The 24,088-nt window shown below is 32.5% G+C and overlaps 3 protein-coding genes and 1 long non-coding RNA gene across 4 annotated transcripts; 2 read left to right on the forward strand and 2 right to left on the reverse strand.

Annotated features, from left to right (window-relative positions):
• Positions 1–120: 120 nt before the first annotated feature.
• Positions 121–22,512, reverse strand: LOC145318124 (uncharacterized). Its single transcript, XR_013879240.1, has 3 exons — positions 22,388–22,512; positions 451–610; positions 121–158 (listed from the first exon to the last, which is right to left on the reverse strand). It is a non-coding gene; the product is annotated as an uncharacterized LOC145318124 (long non-coding RNA).
• Positions 4,837–6,518, forward strand: LOC145315605 (uncharacterized). Its single transcript, XM_080155582.1, has 2 exons — positions 4,837–6,296; positions 6,403–6,518. Exon 1 carries the CDS (start codon positions 4,989–4,991, stop codon positions 5,574–5,576), a length of 588 nt encoding a protein of 195 aa, XP_080011708.1. The 5' UTR covers positions 4,837–4,988; the 3' UTR covers positions 5,577–6,296; positions 6,403–6,518.
• On the reverse strand, positions 7,618–10,343 carry LOC145316370 (uncharacterized). Its single transcript, XM_080156815.1, has 3 exons — positions 8,454–10,343; positions 8,174–8,248; positions 7,618–7,830 (listed from the first exon to the last, which is right to left on the reverse strand). The coding sequence occupies exons 1-3, from the start codon at positions 8,490–8,492 to the stop codon at positions 7,618–7,620; spliced, it is 327 nt and encodes a 108-aa protein (XP_080012941.1). The 5' UTR covers positions 8,493–10,343.
• Positions 14,661–19,811, forward strand: LOC145317944 (uncharacterized). Its single transcript, XM_080159233.1, has 11 exons — positions 14,661–14,978; positions 15,522–15,732; positions 15,918–16,080; positions 16,310–16,363; positions 16,499–16,557; positions 16,640–16,765; positions 16,978–17,305; positions 17,432–17,571; positions 17,690–17,918; positions 18,144–18,695; positions 18,792–19,811. Exons 1-11 carry the CDS (start codon positions 14,815–14,817, stop codon positions 19,370–19,372), a joined length of 2,607 nt encoding a protein of 868 aa, XP_080015359.1. The 5' UTR covers positions 14,661–14,814; the 3' UTR covers positions 19,373–19,811.
• Positions 22,513–24,088: the final 1,576 nt, after the last annotated feature.

Below are 24,088 nucleotides of genomic sequence, written 5' to 3' on the forward strand. Positions count from 1 at the left end.
ATTTTCTATAGTTATGGCCTGTACATCTGTCCGTAACGGTTAGCTCTTTAAAACTTTATATGATGATTCCTATAATAGTTATGTACGTTTTAGAAAACAGTTTTGAAATACTGTTTCCTATTACAATGTTATAGGTGAAGCATCTCTATGACCAAGTCCTAAAGATTAACTTACACTTTTCTTTAGACTTATACATTTATATTCTGCTTATTCAGTTCTGACACTCTACAAGTGTTAATGTTCGTTTGTCCTACCATTTCAAAGCTTTGTTTCATTGATGTTGTCATCCTTGTTTTTCAATATTTAATATCTGTCCAGGGATCTAAAGGGATAAGACAATGGACAATAAATTGATGTACATTTCCAATGATGATACACAAAATAACCCATTAGCTTACAATTAGTGGTTTGTCCGTCCGTCTGTCAGTCATCAAAAAACAAACCGTCTACCTGGCTCAACCACAGAGCTGTCCAGAGTGTCTTCCATGTCAGTGTCATCAGCTCCGGCAGCCATTGCATCCTCCTCTGAGTAGGTGTACGTGGACGGCTGGGCGGCTGCGGCCCGCTGCTCTTGCAGCTCTCGCTCCCAGGTCTCGCAGGTTGTTGCCACCTGCAGGTAAAGTAGGATTATTATCTAAAGGGATAAGACAATGGCCGATAAATTGATGTACATCCCCAATATCGGTAAACAAAATACCTGGTTTAATTGGAAGCTAGTAAAAGCAGACATATGTCTACTTGAAATCTATTCAATAGATCTTTGACGATGGAAATTTGAAACTCTCGGGTCAATATTTCTTTAATATTCCCCCTATTTTCTAACTGTCCAAAGACGTTTATAATAATTAGGGAAAGGGTTGAATTTGGACAGGAAACCTAAATATTAAAATCTTTTCTAAATTTTTACGATCCTGAAAGTTAATATTTACTGATATTTTCCAATAAATTTTTTCGTTTCGTCAAAATTTGGAAAAATAGCCAATATGGCTGTCTAGAAAAAACACGAAACCTCTACACCTAATATTTTCTCAGTGTTTTTTTTTACTTTTTATACAATTTTTTTTAAAAATTAAATATTGATGAGTTTTTTATTTTTATAGAATGAATTATAAAAAAAATAATATTGGTTGATTGGTTTTTGCGATATCAGAACTCAGAACCATATCAGTTTTACTTTTAAACAATTCAATAAATATGAAAACTTTAAAAATTAAATATTGATGAGTTTTTTTTATTTTTTTAGAATGAATTATAAAAAAATAATATTGGTTGATTGGTTTTTGCGATATCAGAACCATATCAGTTTTACTTGTAAACAATTCAATAAATATGAAAACTTAGATATAAAATTTGTATAATAGATAAGACTTTTAAATAATTTATTCTCCCCTTTCTTTATTCCAAAAATCTCGATTTTTCTTTCATTGTCATATCCTAGTATTTATTATGTGTATTTGTATTGTCGTGTGAGTATGTGAGAGGGTTGTAAAGGATAGATAAATTACCACCCCCCCCCCTCTCCCTCACATAGCTGTTAAGACTTAAGATTTTTTGTTTCAGGCTTTCAGCGTATCTACTCTATAATAATCCACCTTCCAAAGATCCAACACCCTACATTATCCAACCCTCCACCCTGCTTACTGTCTTCTACATTTCAACTCAACCATATATCAAACTTGCTAATATCATAAAGTGAAAGAAAAGTTAAAAAATAAACCACCAATAACCATTAAATAATGTATTAATCATTCTAACTCAAGTAATATGTACTAATTTATTATTTAACCTAACATACTAACAAAACAATAATCATAACTTTTTTTACTTTAATGAAATAAATAATCTAAATAAATAAATAAACTATGTTGACTTAAATAAAATGAAAATAAATATTTTTATTTTATTTGGATTGGAGTTAGTTTTGTAAATTGTAACGATTTGTCCTTGTTCTCTAAGGTCTCATATTTCCTGTATCATGAGTTGACCCTTAGCTTTATGCGGTCATAAATGTTCCCCCCCCCCCCCCAAAAAAAAAACGCTTTTATCAATATACCTTGTATATTGGGGAATATTAACAAGGATTAAAACATCCATAAAAACTAGTACTGAAACTTTATGACAAACGGATACAGGAAGCAAATGCCTACATTACCAGAAATGAAAAAAGCTATCCGCTTTCTTACGGAGATTGACCAGCCCTAATTATAAAAAAGCTATTGTTCTGTAAGATTAAAACGATTTCTGAAACTGTATAACAAACGGATAATAACACTTAAATAGTTCAGAATAGTCGACAAATAGTCGACGGACAAACTGACCCTAATTATAGAAAATTATTGTTCTGTATGAAGATCTCATATTTCTCATGTGAGTTCAGTTAAGTTGACCCTTCCAGTTTCCCTTCCTTAATCAGGTGACATAAATTTTTCCTCCCCGCCCCCCCCCCCAAAAAAAAAATATTGTACAGCGATTAAGCGAAGATATGTTAATTTTATTTACCATAAAAACGAGATTCAGATTTCAATTTGAGATCCTTGGTAGAGAGATATTAACAGACATCCTATTATTTTATTTTTTGGTTTTCAATGATAACTATGACATATATAGAGTAGACAGAACAGAAAAAGAGTAGTTTTTATTGCAAATCAAATATAATTTTTTTCATTTGTTTTTTATCCGTGGAGATTAACAGACATCCTATTATTTTATTCTTTGGTTTTCAATGATAACTATGATATATAGACAGAACAGAAATGTACAATCGTTTGATTATTAAAACCAGTTTTTTTAGCCCCGAGGAGCCGTTTAACTATGAAAGAAATAGCTATCTGTCTTAAAGAACGAACGAATTAAAAAGTAAAAACTTTGTATATTTGTTTTATTCAAAAAGAGTAGGTTTTATTGCAATTAGAGTCTTCCAACTAATTCACTTACAATTTTGCTTCATATCCGTGTCATGTTATTTAGTTGACCCTTTTTAAAAAATTTAAATTTCCCTTCCTTGCGAAAGAATGTTTTTAAAACTTAAAACATATGAAATGATATTATCAGATATTATCATCAATCTATAATATAATTGGCCAAAAAGCCTTCATAAAGTGTTATAAAGAGAATATAGTATCACTGAAGATATCTATATTCCAACTTTCAATATGTAACTTTGAAGCAATTTTGTTTGTTTTCTACATTACCGAATACTTTGTGAAATCAATTCGTCTCAAATGTAACTTTTCTTAAAAATAGGTTTCTAAAACTTGAAATATAATTTTTAACTTTTCTTACCAATGAATGATGAAAGTATAAATTTAAGAACAATTTGAAATATTTACCCTCTAACGGCTAATTTATTTACTATAATTTCATCGTATTAAATCCAAATTTAATCTTGTTTCTCCCCCCCCCCCCCCCCATCCCAATTATTACCATACCATTACCAGGTTGGTTACGATATTATATATTTGTTTTTTATCCGTGGACCGTGTGACATGAAAGATTAAGCATCAAATCCTCCCCCCCTCCTCAAAGGGGAAATTAGCAGAATTCTTACATGTCTACCTAATAAAACATACATAAGTAGCGAAGCTCTAAAATTATGAATAATAAATAGACCATTTGGAACAATGTATGGTTGTCTTTTGAAGCATTAAGCTAATAGAAAAACGTTAAAACTTAAACAATTGAATTTACAATTACATAATCCTAAATTTGCCTAAACTTAAAATTGTTTATTAATTATTTCTTATCAGTTCAGCATTTTGATTATTATTTATTATTGTCAACTGTCCTATCCCCTCCTAATATTTATGTTTTTCCCCCTTTTTTTTTTTGGGGGGGGGGGGGAGCTAAACAGATATCCTATTACCTCCTAATATTTATTACATACAACACCAACCCCAATTTCAGGGGGTTACATGGAGAAAATGTTAAAAATTATGAGATTTTTACAAATTACACCTCTAAATATATAAAGATAGAATATAGATTATTATTATTGTCCACTGTCCTATCCCCTCCTAATATTTATGTTTTTCCCCCTTTTTTTTGGGGGGGGGGGCGCGCATTACCACTCCGCCCATATTCATAATGAGCGGTGAAAATGGACAAAAAAATTGTAAAATACGTGATAAAACATTTATAACAATCTTTTTCTATATATAACAATATAGTGTATTTCCGTAAAAAGACTCGGACGGAGGGACGTATGGACATACCTTAATTATAGAGTAACAAGGATTCTTATAATTTCATTTTCACTATGTTTATATATATGAGAGGGAGGGGGGGGTCACGATTAATTTTTAACTTGGGGAGTGGGTAAGATTATAATTTATTATACTAGTGTAGTCTCACCCCTCCCCTATTTGAAGGTTGACCGTTACAACTTACGATACAAATATTGACCCCTCCCCCCCCCCCCAAGAAATAAGTTAACAATTCAAAACATATGGAAAATAGGAATTAGCGAAGCTTTTCTATAATTTGTGTTGGTTATAATTTATAAACGTCAGTTAGTATTACTATTTTATATAATTTATAGACAGAATACTTACTTTATAATTATACTTATGCATTTATGTTAATGTTCCCCCCCCCCCCAAGAAACAAAACAAAACAAAACATATGGAAAATTCAAAATACTAGGAATTAGCGAAGCTTTTCTATAATTTGTGTTGGTTATAGACGTCAGTATGTTAGTATTTATATAATTTATAGACAGAATACTTACTTATAATTTTGATTATACTAATGCATTTATGTTAATGTTTTGCTTTAATGGATATTGTCATCCTTGTTAAAAATATTTCACACATCCCATTCCCTTCATATTTGAAGATATCTAGAATATTATAAATCTTAATAATTTCTTGGAAACCAACAACAAAGAAAAATTTGTAGGGGGTAATTAATGATTCCTTGAAATTTCATTTGCTTACAGACCTTTGAAGTGACAACATTTGAACATTTGTTTTATTTTTGCTATCGTTATTATGGCGGAACAAGGACAGAGAGTCAGAGTTGGGCGCAGGCGCAAGCCGGTAGCGATGGATGACTTGGTTCCTTACTTCCCCCGTACTCTTACCTGCACAGATCCAGAACCAAGTTTATACCCCGACCTGATGCCTGGATGGTACGCCCATTATCAGGTCCTACACAGATCTTTTAAAGATATATCTAACCTGCTTTACAGGTCGGGGTTTCAGAGTGTTCGTAATATGCAGGCGATCAGACTATTTAGTGAAGGAATTGGTATATACCAATTCCTTCACCAAGCCCTTCCATCTTCTCAGCGTACACGCGAAGAAAATGAACTTGTTCTGCAGCAAATGGAAGCCAAATGCAACGGTTACCGTGACGACGTTATCCAGGCGTTAGCTGTCTATGACCGTGCGATTAATTTAGATGGCACAGTAGATCTATCATCAGATGAAGACGAATATCCCGATATCTCCGGCGATGTAAATCCATCTTCCGATGATGACGATATTGACGCCATCCTGGAAGTTCTGGAACACGAAGGTGGCGCGAGCGAAGGTGAAGGTGATGACTCTGATGAGTCTGTGATCATTATGGATTGATCATTGATGTTGCGTTGAGTTGAGATCGCATTCCTGTGAATATTTAGTTAGATTCCACATAAATAACTTGACATATATATGCTATAATAATAAAACTATGAAAAATAATTTTCTTATTTTTATTTAATTTAATTTGTAATTGCGATGCTGCTCTATAATTTGAATTATAATTGAAGAAGTAAGCTCTGTTTGTCTGTAGCTAAGGATCTCGCTAACCACTGAACCTATATGGTTCTCCTTTACAGTACAGCTTCGTATAGGTCCTTAGATGGTTTTAGGCTAGAGAGACGTTTGATATAGTTAAAGTTTAGTTAGGTCGTTAATTAATATATGTTTACGAAATACTTATGTTTCTGCCGTGATTATTTGTGTACTTATTTTAACTTTGAATTGAAGACATAAATTTAAAATTATCAATAGCTATAGTATTAACTTTAACAAACAAAAACATTTAAAGTGCCACTAGAGGCCTCTAGGGGCGTAGCCGCTAGTAAACTTATAAAGAAGTAAGCTCTGTTTGTCTGTAGCTAAGGATCTCGCTAACCACTGAACCTATATGGTTCTCCTTTACAGTACAGCTTCGTATAGGTCCTTAGATGGTTTTAGGCTATTTTTCTGCCCTTTCATATCCCTTCGAATATAGAGCCTCTAAATGCTAGGGGCGCAGCCGTTTGTATCCAAGGAAGAGAGACGTTTGATATAGTTATTTGATATACTTAGGTAGGTAGGTAGGTAGGTTCGAATATAGAGCCTCTAAATGCTAGGGGCGCAGCCGTTTGTATCCAAGGAAGAGAGACGTTTGATATAGTTATTTGATAAAACTTAGGTAGGTTAGGTAAGCGTTCCACGTATTTAAAATTATCAATAGCTATTTCTTGCATCGTTAACGAATAAAAGCTAACTATCTCGGACGAAAAATCAACATGTTTAAAATGGACGTACGGACATTCTGGTAATGATTATAGAGTTGCTACGCTTTCTAAATCGGACGGACCGACCATAAGAATGAATAAAAAAGTGTATTATTTCGAGTTTCTTATCACATTTATTTTTATCACGAATATGAATATGAAATGAAATGAATGAAATACAAAATGAAAATGAAACAATGAAATTGAAAAACGAAAAAAAAACAGACAGACAGACAGACAGACAGACATATTTACATTTAGAAATATAAAGTAGATTTGCTACTAAAAAATGAAAATGAAACAATGAAATTGAAAAAAAAATTAAATGAAAATATTAAAACTAAAGAAAAGGGGTAGTTTCACGAAATGCATTTGAACTTAATTTAGTGAACCGCATATTTTATCCTGGTTAAATGGGTAAACTACATTTATATGGCATATATTTGAAATGAATTCAATTTTCTACCACGTAGTTTTTAAAATATCAAGACCTTAAAATTGTCTTTTTTGTGATATATGCAATTTAAAAAGACGATTTTCAAGTCTTGACATTTTAAAAACTATGTGGTAGAAAATTGAAATTTTTTCAAATATATGCCATATAAATGTAGTTTAACCATTTAACCAGGATAAAATATGCGGTTCACTAAATTAAGTTTAAATGCATTTCGTGAAACTACCCCTTTAAAAAATCTGCAAATTTAGTAAATAAAGTATAAATATATCAAAAATAGTATATACAAAATTTGAAAATACAAAATAGATTTTTACAATTTTTATCCCCCCCCCCACCAATAAAAATAACCGCGGGCGCTCGGCCCCCTAGCCATATAACCTAACCTAGCCTAACCTAATCCAGTCATTTAGTCGGGGGGGGGGGGGGGGAGGGGGGTATAAATTTGAGAAAAGCCTTACCTAATCCAGTCATTTAGTCGGGGGGGGGGGGGGGGGATAACACCACAAAATAGAAAAATAGTTAAATAGTATATACAAATTGAAATAATATTGCAAAATTAACAATAATCAATTTGAATTCTATTATGAAATAATATTACAAAATTATAAATATTAATTTAAATAGAATTCAAATTGATTATTGTTGATATTGACTGTTGCGTGCGCACCTATAGTTAAATTAAAAATAGCCGGTACGACACGCTCACGAGGTTCTTGCTGTGGGGGGGGCTGTTGGGGGGGCTCTTGGGGGGGGTTTGGAATGGCGTCTGGTTGTTGTGGGGGGTCCGGCTGTTGTTGCGGGGGCTGTGGTGCTTGATGGGGAGCCGGGCCCGGAGCAACACCAACATTATTATGGTTCCCCATCTGGTAAACCTGTTGAGCATGACCTTAATAAATTAAATCAAAATTAAAATTAAAATCTCTCAGGAGGGTGGTCGATAGATCGATGTACATCCCCAGTGATTTTCCCTTCTGTAGATTACAATTAGTTCCATAAAAGCCAAAAAAAATACATTTTAATTAAAGAGCCAAAAAAAATACATTTTAATTAAAGATCCAGCTTAGATTTTTTGACGCATTTTTTTGGAGCTTCTCTTTTATGCATGTTTTCATCCTTGTTTTATAATAATCATGTAAGCAATTCTGTATGATATTTACTATTAATTTAAATGGTTAATTTTTCAAAATCATAAAATATCTCAACGCAGGAGTCCCAATTATATATAATACCTTGTCCTCTTGGAGCATTACGGCGTCCTCGACGATTCCCATCAGGCTGGGGTTCAACAGGAACGGCAGCCACACCTTAATGAATTAAATCTTATTTATTATTTCAAAGTAAGGGGACTGGACAAACGCAGGAGTCCCAAACGTCGGAGTGGACAAACGCAGGAGTGTTAAATTAAAATATTAATTTTAAGTATTTCTGTACAGGTTAGGTTAGGTTAATATGTACAAGATATATAAGACTTGGAATAGGTAATAATAAAAATATGATTATATATAATACCTTGTCCTCTTGGTTGAACAACCCGTCCATGGCCATCATCAACAGCAACAGGAGGAACAGCTGCCACACCTTAATAAATTAAATCTTATTTATTATTTCAAAGTCCCAAACGTCGGAGTGGACAAACGCAGGAGTCCCAAACGTCGGAGTGGACAAACGCAGGAGTCCCAAACGTCGGAGTGGACAAACGCAGGAGTGTTAAAGTATTACAACAGCCACACCTTAATGAATTAAATCTTATACACTAAATAAATTTATTAACTTAGTCCTATAGTTTATACAAACGGACAGTTTAACTTTAAAAAAGTTTAAACTTTACTACAGTAATATAATTAAACTAAAGAGTAGCTATACTTAAAACAACGATGACAACATCCATAAAAGCGAAGCACTGAAACGGTAGGACAAACGGACATTAACACTTGTATAGTGTCTGAAGTGAATAATTTAAATATAAAGTATAAGAGTCGAAGCAAAATTGTAAGTAAATTTATTGGAAAACTGCTTCATACAGGATAACCGATAATGTTTATGGTTATACTTACATTTCTAGGACTTAATTATAGAGTTGCTTGCTTCGCTTATAATATTATTCTTTGTTGTCCAAGGAATCAATATACCAAAAACCAGATCAAACGGATAATTAGATCACATAAAATTTTGTTGTTATAAAAGTAGAAAAATCAACATGTTTAAAAGGGATTTACGGACATTCTGGTAATGATTATAGAGTTGCTTCGCTTTCTAAATCGTACGTAACTACATCATGCAAAGTTTGAAAGCGATAGGACAATTCTAACATGCCTAAAATTAACGAATAAAAGCTAACTATCTCGGACGAAAAATCAACATGTTTAAAATGGACGTACGGACATTCTGGTAATGATTATAGAGTTGCTACGCTTTCTAAATCGGACGGACCGACCATAATTATAGAAAAGCTTCGCTTTTAAAAAGGTAAATTAAAAGGTAAAAAGGAGAACCCGATCGGTTCATCGGTTAGCGAGATCCTTTGTATAAAGATTATTTATTCATTATATTACACTTGGAATAACTAAAAATAAATAGAATTCAATATATATTATACCTGGGTCAAGTCGTTGACGTCGTTCAAGTATTCGCTGGCTCCTTCGTTTCGTGCTGCTGGGTCTAGATTTCATTATTCGTTCGGATATTTATACTGAAATAAATTATTAAGGTAATAAATAATAATTTAATAATTAGTATTTTTCATAATGCAAATGCAGATATAATTAATTTCAATTTCAATTCAATTTCAAAACGTTCACAATATACGTATAAAAACACTGCAAAATCAAATATTAAAAAATAATTAACTTTATAAGTTTATTTTATGCGTATATAAAAACTAATTACGCATTAAAAGAAAGAGAAAGGCGGTCAAAAGGTAGAGAAAGCCATTAAAATAAAGGGGTTGTATGCAAAAATGTAATTTCCTCATTACCTTCCGATAAGCCGCTGAAATTTATTTTGCCTTTTCTCGGCAGTTTTCGGCGGTTGCGCCGCCGTTTCTTCTCCCCTTAGTATCCAAGTAACTTGAAGTTGGCTGGCCCATCTCTCGTTCGTCGCCAACCTACAATTTAACTTTAAATTACAAATTTGTAAAATGTAAATTATCTTTATAAACCAACCTAATGCCGTAAAATCAATCTTCGAATAAACCAACCTAATGCCGTAAAATCAATCTTCGATATTTATTATTTAGAAAATGTTAAGATTTTTAATTTGTTAATACTAATAGTCTAATAGCATGAAAAAATTTTATCTTTACATACCCTTTAAAATAAGTGGCATCCGCATTTAGAGCCTAGAGGTCAATATCATCAAACATATATGGGTGGGGGAAAAGGGTTTTACATGTAAGTAACAGTTAACACCTTTATAGTCCCCCCCCCCCAAAATAAAGGGAAGGGCAATGGGCTGTTTATTTTACACTAGTCTCCCCCCCCTCCCCTATTTAAGAAGGGTTGCTATATGAAAAGAAAGGGTTGAACTTGATTTTGAATATAACCCCCCCCCCCAAAAAAAAATACAAAGAATAATCCCTTTATTTATTTAAATTTTCCTTTATAAAAATTTTCCATAATATATATATGACACCTTTATTATAACCCCCCCCCCCAAAAAAAAATACAAAGAATAATGAATAATCCCTTTATTTATTTAAATTTTCCTTTATAAAAATTTTCCACTAATGCTGGGTGACGGGAGAGAGTTTTTTTTTTAACTTTTAAGAAAGGTTTATATATATGACACCTTTATAAATTATAACCTTATATTATAATGGCCGATAAATTGATGTACACTCCCAATGATGATGCACAAAATTACCCCTTTTGTAAATAACAATTAATAGTTGAAACGTTTTTACACTCAACTTAATGAAGCAACCAAGTCCCAAAATTCCCCAAAATTGTTGAGCAAACCAAAAAGAAAACGTTGGTATAAAACTTTGTTTTTAAAAGATATGAAATGATACAGATATTCATCATATCATTATCATCAATCTATTCTATAATTGGCCAAAAAGCCTTCATAAAGTGACATCAAAGCTGACAATAAAAATGGTAATCCTTGAATGTTATGTAACTTCCAATATGTAACTATGAAGCAATTTTGTTTGTCTACATTACCGAATACTTTTTTAATTCTATTCATCTCAAATGTAACTTTTCTTAAAAATAGGTTTCTAAAACTTGAAATATAATTTTTAACTTTTCTTACCAATGAATGATGAAACTTAAGTATAAATTGAAAAACAAATTTGAAATATCCAGCCTCTAACGGCTAATTTATTTACTAAAATTTCATCGTATTAAATCCAAATTAAATCTTGTTGGTTCCCCCCCCCCCCCTCCTCCTAACCATTACGTTATGATGGGTGGAGAAAAAAAGATTACATATAATTATATTCAAATAAGAAGTGTTGAAAAAGGGGGGTGGGGCAGGTTTCAAATAATCTTTAATCTTTTAATCTTTAATCTTTTACGGAGGGTAAATTAAGTGTTAAATTACCCCTTCTGCAGATTAAGCATCAAATCCTCCCCCCTCCTCAAGGGGAAATTAGGAGAATTCTTAGTCTTACATGTCATATAAATATTTTCCAACACATCCCATGATTTCCCTCGTACTTCGTAGTAATTGGATACGGATTATAGTTATACCCCCCCCCCCCCACACTTTCTTTTATGTGTGTTTATTTTATCCCTTACTATTCCAAAAAATAAAATTATGGGTGGAGTTACTGTTAAGTTGTTAACCCTTTTCTTCCCCCAATCATCCAATGTAAGCGGTAACCTGGCCATTTTCACCACCTTAGGCTTAAAGTCATAAAGTCATAATTAATATTAATCTTTTTATTTTAGTTTTAGTTCAGTTACAACATCGTTAGAGAATGGCTGAGCCTGACTCTAATAAAGTTATAGGTGACGATGATGACAACATGTCCGATGTTTCGGATGTTATTAATATTGACAGTGAGGTTGTCCAAGCTATGCCTGACTCTTCAGTTACGCGTACTCGTAGTTTGCGTGAACGTAAGACGATCGACGATGCAAGCATACCCGATATTTTGGATGAGGTTGACCTTGATATGTTGGAGGAAAAGGAGGGTTTGGGGTCCCCCCCAAAAAAAATAACCCCCAGTGATAACATTAGGTAATAATAATATTTTCATTTTATATTTAATAATGTTATAAAAAAACTAAAAGGGGTAGTTTCACGAAGTTTATTTATTAAGCTCAAATGCATTTCGTGAAACTACCCCTTATAAAATTAGTGGGTTTCGTCGTATTTTTACTTTTTATTTACTATTAAGCTCAAATGCATACCCCTAATAAAATTATAATAAATGGGATTATGAAAAGTAGTGGGTTCCTTTGTATTTTTACAGTAACTTTTTATCTTAGGGTAGGTAAATGTTATTTATTTATTTAATTTTCAGTTGCACTCCAGGGTCGGTAATGTTGGAGGAAAAGGAGGGGTTGGGGACCCCCACAAAAAAAATAACCCCCAGTGATAACATTAGGTAATAATAATATTTTCATTTTATATTTAATAATGTTATAAAAAAACTAAAAGGGATAGTTTCACGAAGTGCATCTACCCATGCTAAAAAAAGTATAGAAATGGGATTTTTACAGTAACTTTTTATTTATTAAGCTCAAATGCATTTCGTGAAACTACCCCTTATAAAATTAGTGGGTTTCGTCGTATTTTTACTTTTTATTTACTATTAAGCTCAAATGCATACCCCTAATAAAATTATAATAAATGGGATTATGAAAAGTAGTGGGTTCCTTTGTATTTTTACAGTAACTTTTTATCTTAGGGTAGGTAAATGTTAAAAAAATATCCTTACTTACTTTTGGTCAGGTTAGGTTGGGTCGCATTGAGTAATCCATCCTCCGGGGCGAATTCCTTCCATGTTCAGCAACTCTCGGTGCTCTACACACCAAGAGAGGCCATTTTTTTTTAGAATATAATCCCAAATTTGGTAAATTTGGTGGGTTCTAAAAAGAACCAGAGAAATTGAAAATTTATTTATTTATTTAATTTCAGTTGCACTCCAGTCACTTCAAAAATAGCTGATCCACAACGGAAGCGCATAATAACAAAGTTGTGTTCACCTCCAAGGGTCAAGAAAAGAAGAAAAGAGTCTTCTCCCCAATCGAGGTAAAAAAAACAAGTAGCCAAATAATTTTTTTTTTTATTTTGTCCAGAGGGCAAGGGAAAAATAATATTAATTAATAATTAAAATAATAGGCTATTTTTTTAAGGTCAAAACCTGACAGCCCAGAACCTGAAAATCCAACTTCACCCCCCAAACCTTCTCCCCAATCGAGGTAAAAAAAACAAGTAGCCAAATAATTTTTATATTTTGTCCAGAGGGCAAGGGAAAAATAATATTAATTAATAATTAAAATAATAGGCTATTTTTTTAAGGTCAAAACCTGACAGCCCAGAACCTGAAAATCCAACTTCACCCCCCAAACCTTCTCCCCAATCGAGGTAAAAAAAACAAGTAGCCAAATAATTTTTATATTTTGTCCAGAGGGCAAGGGAAAAATAATATTAATTAATAATTAAAATAATAGGCTATTTTTTTAAGGTCAAAACCTGACAGCCCAGAACCTGAAAATCCAACTTCACCCCCCAAACCTTCTCCCCAATCGAGGTAAAAAAAACAAGTAGCCAAATAATTTTTATATTTTGTCCAGAGGGCAAGGGAAAAATAATATTAATTAATAATTAAAATAATAGGCTATTTTTTTAAGGTCAAAACCTGACAGCCCAGAACCTGAAAATCCAACTTCACCCCCCAAACCTTCTCCCCAATCGAGGTAAAAAAAACAAGTAGCCAAATAATTTTTATATTTTGTCCAGAGGGCAAGGGAAAAATAATATTAATTAATTAATTAATTATTTTAAGGTCAAAACCAGCAAGCCCACAACCAGCTTCACAAACAACACCAGATACATCACCAATGCGCCCACTCAACGTAACGCCGCCGCCGTCTCCATCACCTACAAGTACAACAGCCACACCTAAAGCCGCAGCCACACCTAAAGCCGCAGCCACACCTACAACACCAGCTGGAGACACACCTTCTTCAGCACAGTCATCCCCAGCTGGAGAAAAGCCAAAAGGGAGAGGTGGCCGTAAAGCAGGATCCAAGAATAAACCCAAGATGAACAGTGACAGTACGGAACATATGTTCATCAAAGGTAAGCTTAAATTAGTATAATTAATATCAATAACATAGGTAGTAACATTAAAAATTTAATTGACAGGATGTCTATTTGTCTGTACTTAAATAAAATACATTATATTATATTTATAATTAATAACCATACAATCTCAACCGTAAATACATAAATTTCTAGAATACTAGTTTGTTTTACTTTACCTATATATTAAATTAACTGTTCTATTGATTACCTAGACTGCGTGGGTACAGTACAAGGGGACACACACTCGCTCTATGACCGCCTTGATGGGAAGAGGATAACATATAGTAATGGTGATAAGGTACAAACATAAATACTAAAAATAATAATAAAATGTAGAGGGGGGGGGGGCAATTCTTGATGGGAAGAGGATAACATATAGTAATGGTGATAAGGTACAAACATAAATACTAAAAATAATAATAAAATGTAGAGGGGGGGGGGGGGGGGGCAAAAGTGACACTTTTTGAAAGCAAAACTAAAAGTCAAGAAAGGAACACAACTAAAAAAAGAGTTACAGGTGTGAGATTATTAAATAAAATGTTTAATAAAATTAAAATTACTTCAGGTTTATGTCTACTTGGTTAAAGTGCTTGAAGATCATGCTTACATGATCCCCAACTACCCTGGAAAGGGTAAGCATAAGACCCCGTGGGGGCGGGGGTGCAAATACTGTAACTTCAATACCTGGGATGGCACATACCACGTGAAAGAATACCCCACAGATGGAAAAGCAAGAGAGAAATTTATACTGCAAGAAACTAACCTTCTTAGGTAATAATATTAAGTTGACATAAAATAACATGATGTATTAACGCAACGTGCCGGAGCCGTATAATTTTGATGCGGCTCCGGCTCCGGGGAGCCGTATTTGGAAATACGGCTCCCGGCTCCGGCTCCAGCTCCGGCTCCTACCTTAAAATTAATATATCAATTTTTTTCCATTATTGAATTTGATAAAATAAGATAAATAATATAAAATATTTTGCTTTTATTTGATTAAAGCTATATAAAAGTAGAAGGATGTGTGTCTATTTGTTAAGTAACAATAGTTTTTCAGTTTATTATATGGAAATAGACCGTTGCCAAATTATAATATTACTTTAAAAAATCATTTTTACCTAGTCCGGAGCCGGAGCCGTTTTTAACAAAAAATACGGCTCCGGATCCGGCTCCACAAAAAATGTTGCTGCTCCTGGCTCCAGAACACTGGTATTAAGTATTCATAAACATTGATTAAAAATATATACTGACGGACAAGGTGAATTATAGAGTAGCTTTGCTAAAAAAAATAATATTAATTGCTTACCTGTTTAGGAGGTTTACCCGTCACTGGATCATTGACCACAGAGATGTTTACCGAGAGTATAGGAAGGGAGTGAACCTGGCCAGCTTTCAGAGGAAGTTTCAACAGGCCCAGGCAGATGCTGAAGTTATCCATGAAGTCAAAATATACGTCACTGCCCTAGAAGCGCTGCGCCACATAACAGGAAAACTGGTTAATAATGAAAGTTTCCTTCGCTTTAAGGTAAATGTATGTTTAATATTTTTGATCATATTTGCTGTTATCTAATGTCTCATACCTATATTTTTTTAAACAAAATTAATTGAAAATGATTGCTAAAATCGAAATATATCTTCATGTCAGTTAGAATAGTGTATTTTTTAAAAATAGGTTGAAAAACATACTAACTTTAAAAAATTCGCTTTAAGGATAAGGATGCCAATGCCTTTGACCATCTCATCGCCAAGCAGGTCGGTTTACTTGAGAAAGGCAAGAAGCAGGATGCACCCACCAGCAAACAGCTTCATAACTGGCTGCAGGGGCAGCACAAGTATTACATGGAATCCTTCAAGAAGATTTTAGAAAATAAAGGTATTAATAACTATTAACTATTAAGTATTATAATTTATAAACTAAAACATTACTAAATAATTTCAAAATCTGAAAGAAATAACAAATAATTAATTTAAATTATCTTCACTTCCGCGGGTGTGTACATTGCCGAAATCGAAGGAAAGGTGCACACCTGCGGAAAAAATGTTAATATTTAATTATTTTAAATAACAAATAATTATAATCAATATTATCTTTGTTTCCGCAGGTTTGCACCTTTCCTTCGACTTCGGCAATGTTCACCACACCGACTTCATTGCAGGTAACCTAAATAAAATAAATAAACTATTATTATTTATTAATGCAATTACAACTGCAGCAGCTACATAACCTGAATTAAATAAAGTAAAGTAAACTATTATGAATGAATAATATAAAAGAATTACTAATTTTTCAGTAACTGCAAACTATACCGATGCAGACGGTCCCAAAGAATTGTTGCTCGCCTGTGAACAGGTATAAGTTTAAAATTAATTCTTAGAAATTTAGAATGACCACAAATACCTAAATGATAATTTGATTAATTACTTATGTTTAGATGCCTAAACCCGATGCTTCCGGCCGCAGCATCTACGAATATTTCGAAGAACTGTTGAAAAGGTTTGGGCTTGAGCATTATCAACTTCTCAGCTCCACATCCGACTCGGCTGCCAACTGTGTAAAGGTAATGAAAAATTATAAATTATAATTATAAAATCATAACTATTTAATAGTTTTTTCTCGCATCGTATTTTAAATGGCTTTCCGCGGATGTAAAATGTACAATTGTAAGATAAAACCAGTTTTTTTAGATGAATATTTGAATGAATACGAGAATTAATATTCTAAAACAATACCATTAGAAAGTAAATCATTAATTTATTTTTCATTCTTTAGTCCGTCAAGATACTCAATGAAGAGCACGGGAAAACCCCCACAGAGTATACAAGTTTCATGAACCATGAGGATGAAGATGAGGGAGTCAGTGATGATGATGATGATAGTGATAAGGAAGACACACCTGAGGCTGATAGTGAAGATGAAATCCCGTTGGATATGGTTATAGAAGATTTAGATGAGGTTGAGGATGGTGTTGTAGAAGCCGAAGGTGAGGGTCAGGATGGAGGTGAAGAAACCCTGGCAGGAACAAGACAAGGCGATGGCGGCATATCAAGTGCGATTTTCTACAGGTCCATCGCCATCAAAGATCCACAACAAAGAGAGGGTAAGTAAAGTTAAATTAAATTCATTCCCAAAAAATTCAATGAATTACATTTAATGATTTACAGGGGTAGTTTCACGAAATGCATTTAACTAAATTATATTAATTTATTAAATTATTTCTTTTCAGCAATCACAAATTTCGGGAAACTAATAGAAGAGAACATCCAGAAAACAATGATATGTGATGAGCAGAAATGTGGACTTATAGTGGGAGGTGTTTGCCTCAACCACCAAGTGGAGTTGGCGTTGAAGCAGGCTGCCAAAGTTGTAAGTAAATTAATTAAATGATTAATAGAACCAACTAAATAACTTATACAGTAACTTAAAAAGTTAAATAATAAATTATACAAAAACGTGAAAATTAACAAATATTATATTTTTTTAGAAAGGGAAGGGGTACAACAGAACCATAATTAACCTGGCAAAGCTGGTCAGTAAAATTATGAATAACAAGAAGCTGCGTCGCATTTTGGTAGAGAGTGGACAACGTATGCTTACCAGATACGTGGAGACGAGATGGAGCTCCAGAATGAACATGATAAAGCGGTTCTTAGAGTTGTTTGACAACAAACAACTACTTCAGAAGGTGAAAAAATCCGTGCAGGATCAGAAAGGTAAACCCAAAAAAGTTAATTATAATTTAAACAACAATTTAAAACTAACAAAATTACCAACTTAAATTTCTCTCTGTCCCTTAATTAAACAAAAGAGAAAGGTAACAAATAGAAGTTTATTAAAATTTAAACTAAATAAATTATTTCTTCTCTCGTTCCCTTAATTAAAAATTAGAACTGTATATATCAATAGAATTAATTTTTAATTTTTAATTTTTATTTTAGTCAACAAGAAGTTTGACAATCTGTGGCCAACACCTGACCAGGTTCTTGCCCTCAGAGAAGTCCTGCAAGTGTTGGAGTGTGTGGATACCATGCTGACAATTCCCGCACAAGCCCATGAGGCCACAATCGTCCAGATGTTCACCATGCTGGATACGGTGTTCTTTACCCTACGGACAAGTATGCCTGGCAACTTATTCGCTAGACGTGTATTCAAGTTCCTTCACCTGAGAGTTAACAAGATTGTCCGTACTAATGCAGGCTGGCAAGTCTGTCTCTACCTACACCCCCTGTCACGCAGTCATTTGGAAATGATTGCGAGTGGCACACAAAGCTTTACGGTGACACAGGATGAAGCAAAAACAATTTTACAACAAGCACCCAAAAATTGTAGGTTGTTGGGTGAACGGCTACACCGAATCTCACTGAGAGCCAACCTAAGTCCTGAAGAAAAGGCAGATGAAGAGGCCGACCTGCGTAGAGCTAATGCGGATGCCGACAATGAGGATTCCGAAGCTGACGAGTACGAATCTCCAGAAACTGCACCTCCCACAGGTAAAGATATACAATATTAATTAAAATAGATAATAATAATAACATTAGTTAAATAATTCAATTATCATTTTTATTAATTATATTTATGTATTACAGGCATGATGACACCCATCCAAAAGATGTTATGGAACAAACAACAAGAGTTCAAAGAAATTCAGGCTCAAGCAGCAGCCAAGAAGAAAAAGAAAGAACAACGTGACAAACAGAAGGATCCCCTGGACGTCATGAAGAAACACCTGAAAGCTGGGCTGAAGGATTGGAATAACATAGAAGAATCCAAGTTGCATGCCTTGACATACGGTTACCAACGTGAAGTCGCTAAGATAAAGGAGGAAATTGCGAAAGTCAAAAAATCTAAGTCCAAGGATTTCGATGTTGAAGAACGCCAGAAACTGTACAAACAAGGAGCAATGACCGCAAGCCACAGGATGCTTACTGCCAGGTATGAACATGTTGCAGAGAAGATATGTTATCCACCTGGACTTGTCAGTTTGATGACCAACTTCAACAACTTACCTGTTTCTAATGCGAGGTGTGAGAGAATTTTCTCACACCTCAAATTAGTTTACTCATCGAGGCGCTATAACCTAGAGAAAGAAACCATCCACGCCATCATGTTCTTGAAGATGAACAAGCTAGTCCCCAAGAAGTCCAAGCATTTTGGGATAGGCAGGTAAAAGTTACCAAGAAGACAGCAACCAAGGAACTGGAAAAGTGAAATAATTTTTGTAAATATGTTTATCATATTAATTATGTTGGAAAGAAATAAAGTAGAAGTAAAAGTAAAACAAATAATTTAATGAAATAATTTTGTGTTTTTTAAATATCTGTATCATTACCATTATAAAATAAATGTTGTAATAAAACCCAAAAAACTGTTTATTGATATATTTATTTTTTTTGCAGTATTGTTATTTAATTTAACAAGGATGAATAATCAATAAGTAGCGAAGCCAAAAACATTACTCAAATCATACTTGTCTTGTGTCTTTATGCGTGGATGGTCTCTTGCTCGAGGTTCTAGAGTAAATAAGTTGGACATCAAATGAAAGTAAATACTAAATATCCAAAAATAAATTTGAATTTCAATTAAAGGGTGATGGAAAAAAATAAAAATGCGAACTTGCCGCTTCGCTTATATTATTGTACATTCAAACATCAGTAAACCAAAAATCAGACCAATCGGATAATTAGGTCACATAAAAATTTGTTGTTAAAATGTAAAAAAAATACGGACATTAATGTCAGAACTGAATTATCAGAATGCGAATATATAAGAGTCTAAGCAAAATTGTAAGTAAATTTGTTTAAAAACAGCTTGATAATCAGGTTTAATATGAGCGTACATTTAAAACCGAGTTTCAACGCAAAAAAACGCGGAGCCGAATCTAGAAATACGGCTGCGGATGTGTGTATATTTGGTAACATATGGTTTTTAAGTTTAATTTAAGGAAATAGACCGTTAAATCATATTATTACTGTAAAAACTCACTTTTAACTAATGTGGAGCCGAGCCGTTCTGAACGACGTAAAAAAATGCACGGAAATTCTTTTCGAACACAGGGATTCAATATTTTTAGGTAAGACTTATCGATAAAACACACCCGATACTTTGTAATTTTGGAACGATATAAAAAAATAAAAAATAAACATAATTAAAAACAAAGTATGGAGCTTGCCGAATTATTCACAGTATAAAATCTGTGCGTTTAAAATTGAAATTACCAAAAGGCAAAATAAGAATAATTAAGTTATAACGAACAGACTTATCACTTTATATTTACAAATTATTACAAAATCCTTACCTTAATATACAGTAAATGATTATGTGTACTGCCTTCCGAAATAGAAAACATAGCCTATTATTTTGACGTGTATGTACTCTTATGACATTCACACAAAACAATAGACTACAATAATTTTTTTCGGACGACAGTACAGAATTAGATCTTCTTGTGTTGACACTTGACTTTGTTTCTTTCTTCTTTTTTTTATAACTATGCAAATAATATTTATCACTTTATTTTATTGTATTAATATAATTCCATTTGAAGTTTTCACATTGAATATTAAATTTTTTATTATTTTTCACTTTTCTTTGTATCTAACTAACGCATAGTATGACGTGTCAATACACTCTGAAATTCAAATAAGGACTGAAGAACTATGTGTGTGTGCACGAGGTGCACGAGGTAGAAATGTACATGGGTAATTAGAACCTTCAATATAATTTATTTCGTTATATTTACATTTTTTAAAATAAGATTTTTTAATATGTTTTGACCACGGTAAATAATAAAAATTTGTTGGAGGAATTTTTGTGTATATATTTATCCCTGATATAACAGCATACACCGGAAACGGATGATATCAAATAACAGGGAATCTATAAATATATTGTTACAAATACAATTACAAACTATTATAAGTTAACTTTAATATATTTCATTATCGTTATATACTTTTTTTACGTAATGCAAAATTATCCTTTTTTAATATTAGGAAGAATTTTTATTTTACCCTGTAAAAAAAGCAATGAAAAAAGTAAGACGTCTAAAATGTCGTATTCTTAACAGGTAGACTTTTTGGAGTAAGGAAATTATGTCATCACATTAATTTCATAGAAAGAACCTAAAAGTCTAATATATCTAGTAAATTTTATTTCGGAATTGTTTAACGAACATACTTAATTTAAGATTGCGTGATTTATTTCGAAATAGAAATATAAAACGTAAAAATTTATTATTTTTCAAAATCTTCTATTTATTTACCAAGTACTTCGTATATAAATATTAAGAAATTTGAATATTTAGAAAAATAGAAATAGGGATGTATTTTTGAACGAAGGGAGAGGGGAATAAATATCCTATTTTTGAAATAGAATTCTTGCACACGTATATAAATATTCCCCAATTTCAATATTTTCATATCTCTAAATTCCCTTCCAAATTTTCTCGAAATACGATACGTTTAGGGTTTAGAATAGTTAATATTTTAAATATCTAGTAGACACATCATTGAGTAAAAGAGGCTGACTCAGATTATGACATCAAAAAATTAATTAATGAGAGTCCACTATAAATTTTACCATTAGTCAATTACAGTGCATACTGGCCACTCATTGGTTAATTTTTTGGACGTCATAATCTGAGTCAGTCATTTTTCTAGCTTCTGTTAATGGACACTTAACTTAATGAATCAACTAATCCAAATTCATTAAAGTCCCCAAAGTTGTTAATCAATATATATGCGATAAATAACTAAATAAAATATTAAACGCTCGAACAATGATTTTAATTTTAAAGGACAGTATAATATTATTCAGTAGAAATATAGAAAACCAATTGTCATATAAAAAAGGAAAGAGAACTTGCAAGAAATCATAAAACCACGAAACCTTTAGAAAAATTATGTATTTTTTTCTTTGAATGCATGACTGACAGGCCAACGGACCAAGTAGATTATGCACATCCAATCATCCAAGGGATCTTAAGGAGATTGGACAATGGACAATAAATTGACATACATACATCCACAATGATAAGTTACATTATTGTTTCAAAAACTTTGGGTACTACTACTACAATGGAATGAATCTATCAAAATTCAGTAGAAATACTCAAAGTTATTAAGCCAATGAATAAAAAAAACATAAAACTTTGGGTACCAGTGTAATGTACCCAAACAAATACCTTAGTGATGACAGTGTCAGCTTTCTGAAGAATATTTTCCAGTTCCTCCTTCTTCTTATCAAAATCTGATGAGAATGATGTCTGCAGGGTCTCCATGTCCTTGAACAGAGCCTTCACGTGCGAGGTCTCCTACACCAGGCATATTGACGATATAGAAATGCTATATGATGCAAGATTTTGCTTGGTAAAGGCCCGAAAAGCTATATTTTGCAAGATTTTGCTAGGTAAAGGACAGAAAAGCTAGATTTTATAAGCATATCTATAATACAAAGTAGAATAATTTCTGTTTGTCCGTCCATCCGTCTGTCCATCTGAAGGAGGACAGCAATGAACAAAATATATAATTTCATACTTTAGATATCTTTGAATATTTGAATTTAGACAGTGTTATTCAACAAAAGAAAAAATTACCTTTTTAATAGGTTATACCTAAAGTTTTCACTTGAGATAAAATGTATAGAAAACTATACAGTTGGTCTCAATAATAATCATTTAAACTGAAGGAAAAATTGGAAATTATTCTCAAAATTCAATGATTAACACCAGTATATTAGTTTACTATAGTTGTAAATATGACAGTTTCCTGGTCCAATTCTTGTGAAAGCCTTTTCTCTGACGTCATCTTTATCTGTTGCAACTCTTCTGTCAACTTGCGACATATGTTGGTAGTTATATTTTCAGCATTCTCCTAAAGTAGGGGAAAATTTGTCATTGACAATTTTGTCCTGTAGAGGGAGATTTGTCAGGGTAAATTATGTCATATTAGTGTAATTTTATCTGTTGTGACTCTTCCGTCAACTTGCGACATATGTTGGTCGTTTTATTTTCAGCATTCTTCAGAAGTAGGGGAAAATTTGACAATAAAAGTTTTGTCTTTTAACAAAGGGAAAATTTGTAAGGGTATAATTTGTCTCAAATGTAATTATTTGTCTGTTGTAACTCTTCCATCATTTTGCAACATATTATGGCTCTTAAATTTTCAACATTTCTAAAATAGGGGAAAGAAGTTGTATCAACTTTTTTTTTTATAGCTAGCCGGTTCTTTTAGTAAGTAGTAGATGTAAAATTTTTCATAGAATTCAAATATGCAATCGGTTTTTTTGTAGACCTCTTATTTTTTAAGTAATTTAAGATTTTAAAAAAAATAATTAAGTCGGTTTTAAGGTACTAAAACGCAACAAAATAAAAGAAGAAAATGGTCAGTAAGAACAAAAATAGTAAGATCTTTAATTTGACACCTTACTTTTAAAATTCTGTTGAGTAATTATTGAAAAAATCTATTTTTTTAACCTCGGTATAATAAAAACTTTAGACCTAAATATTTTCTCAAACAGACATAAAAAACATGGGTTCATATATACCATTAGAATCAGAAAAATATTACGAATCCATTGTAAGCAAAATTGAAAAAAATTAAAAAATTAAAAAATTACAGAAATGGCCAATTATTTTTTTTGTTCAGACAACACTATTGTCTTCCCTTTTTTACCCCCTCTTTACCCCCTCTTTACCCCCTTCCCATTTTTATACTCAATTGAAGAATTAAGACGTTGCCTGTACAACATAATATGATATTTTCATATAATTCCTTTTATTGTAGTTTATATACTATATTGTAAACTTTTTTTTTCAATTTTGCTTACAATGGATTCGTAATATTTTTCTGATTCTAATGGTATATATGAACCCATATTTTTTTAT

The sequence above is a fragment of the Acartia tonsa genome, chromosome 4 (assembly GCF_053477335.1).
Source record: "Acartia tonsa isolate MP-2025a chromosome 4, ASM5347733v1, whole genome shotgun sequence".
Taxonomy (NCBI): Eukaryota; Metazoa; Arthropoda; class Copepoda; order Calanoida; family Acartiidae; genus Acartia; species Acartia tonsa.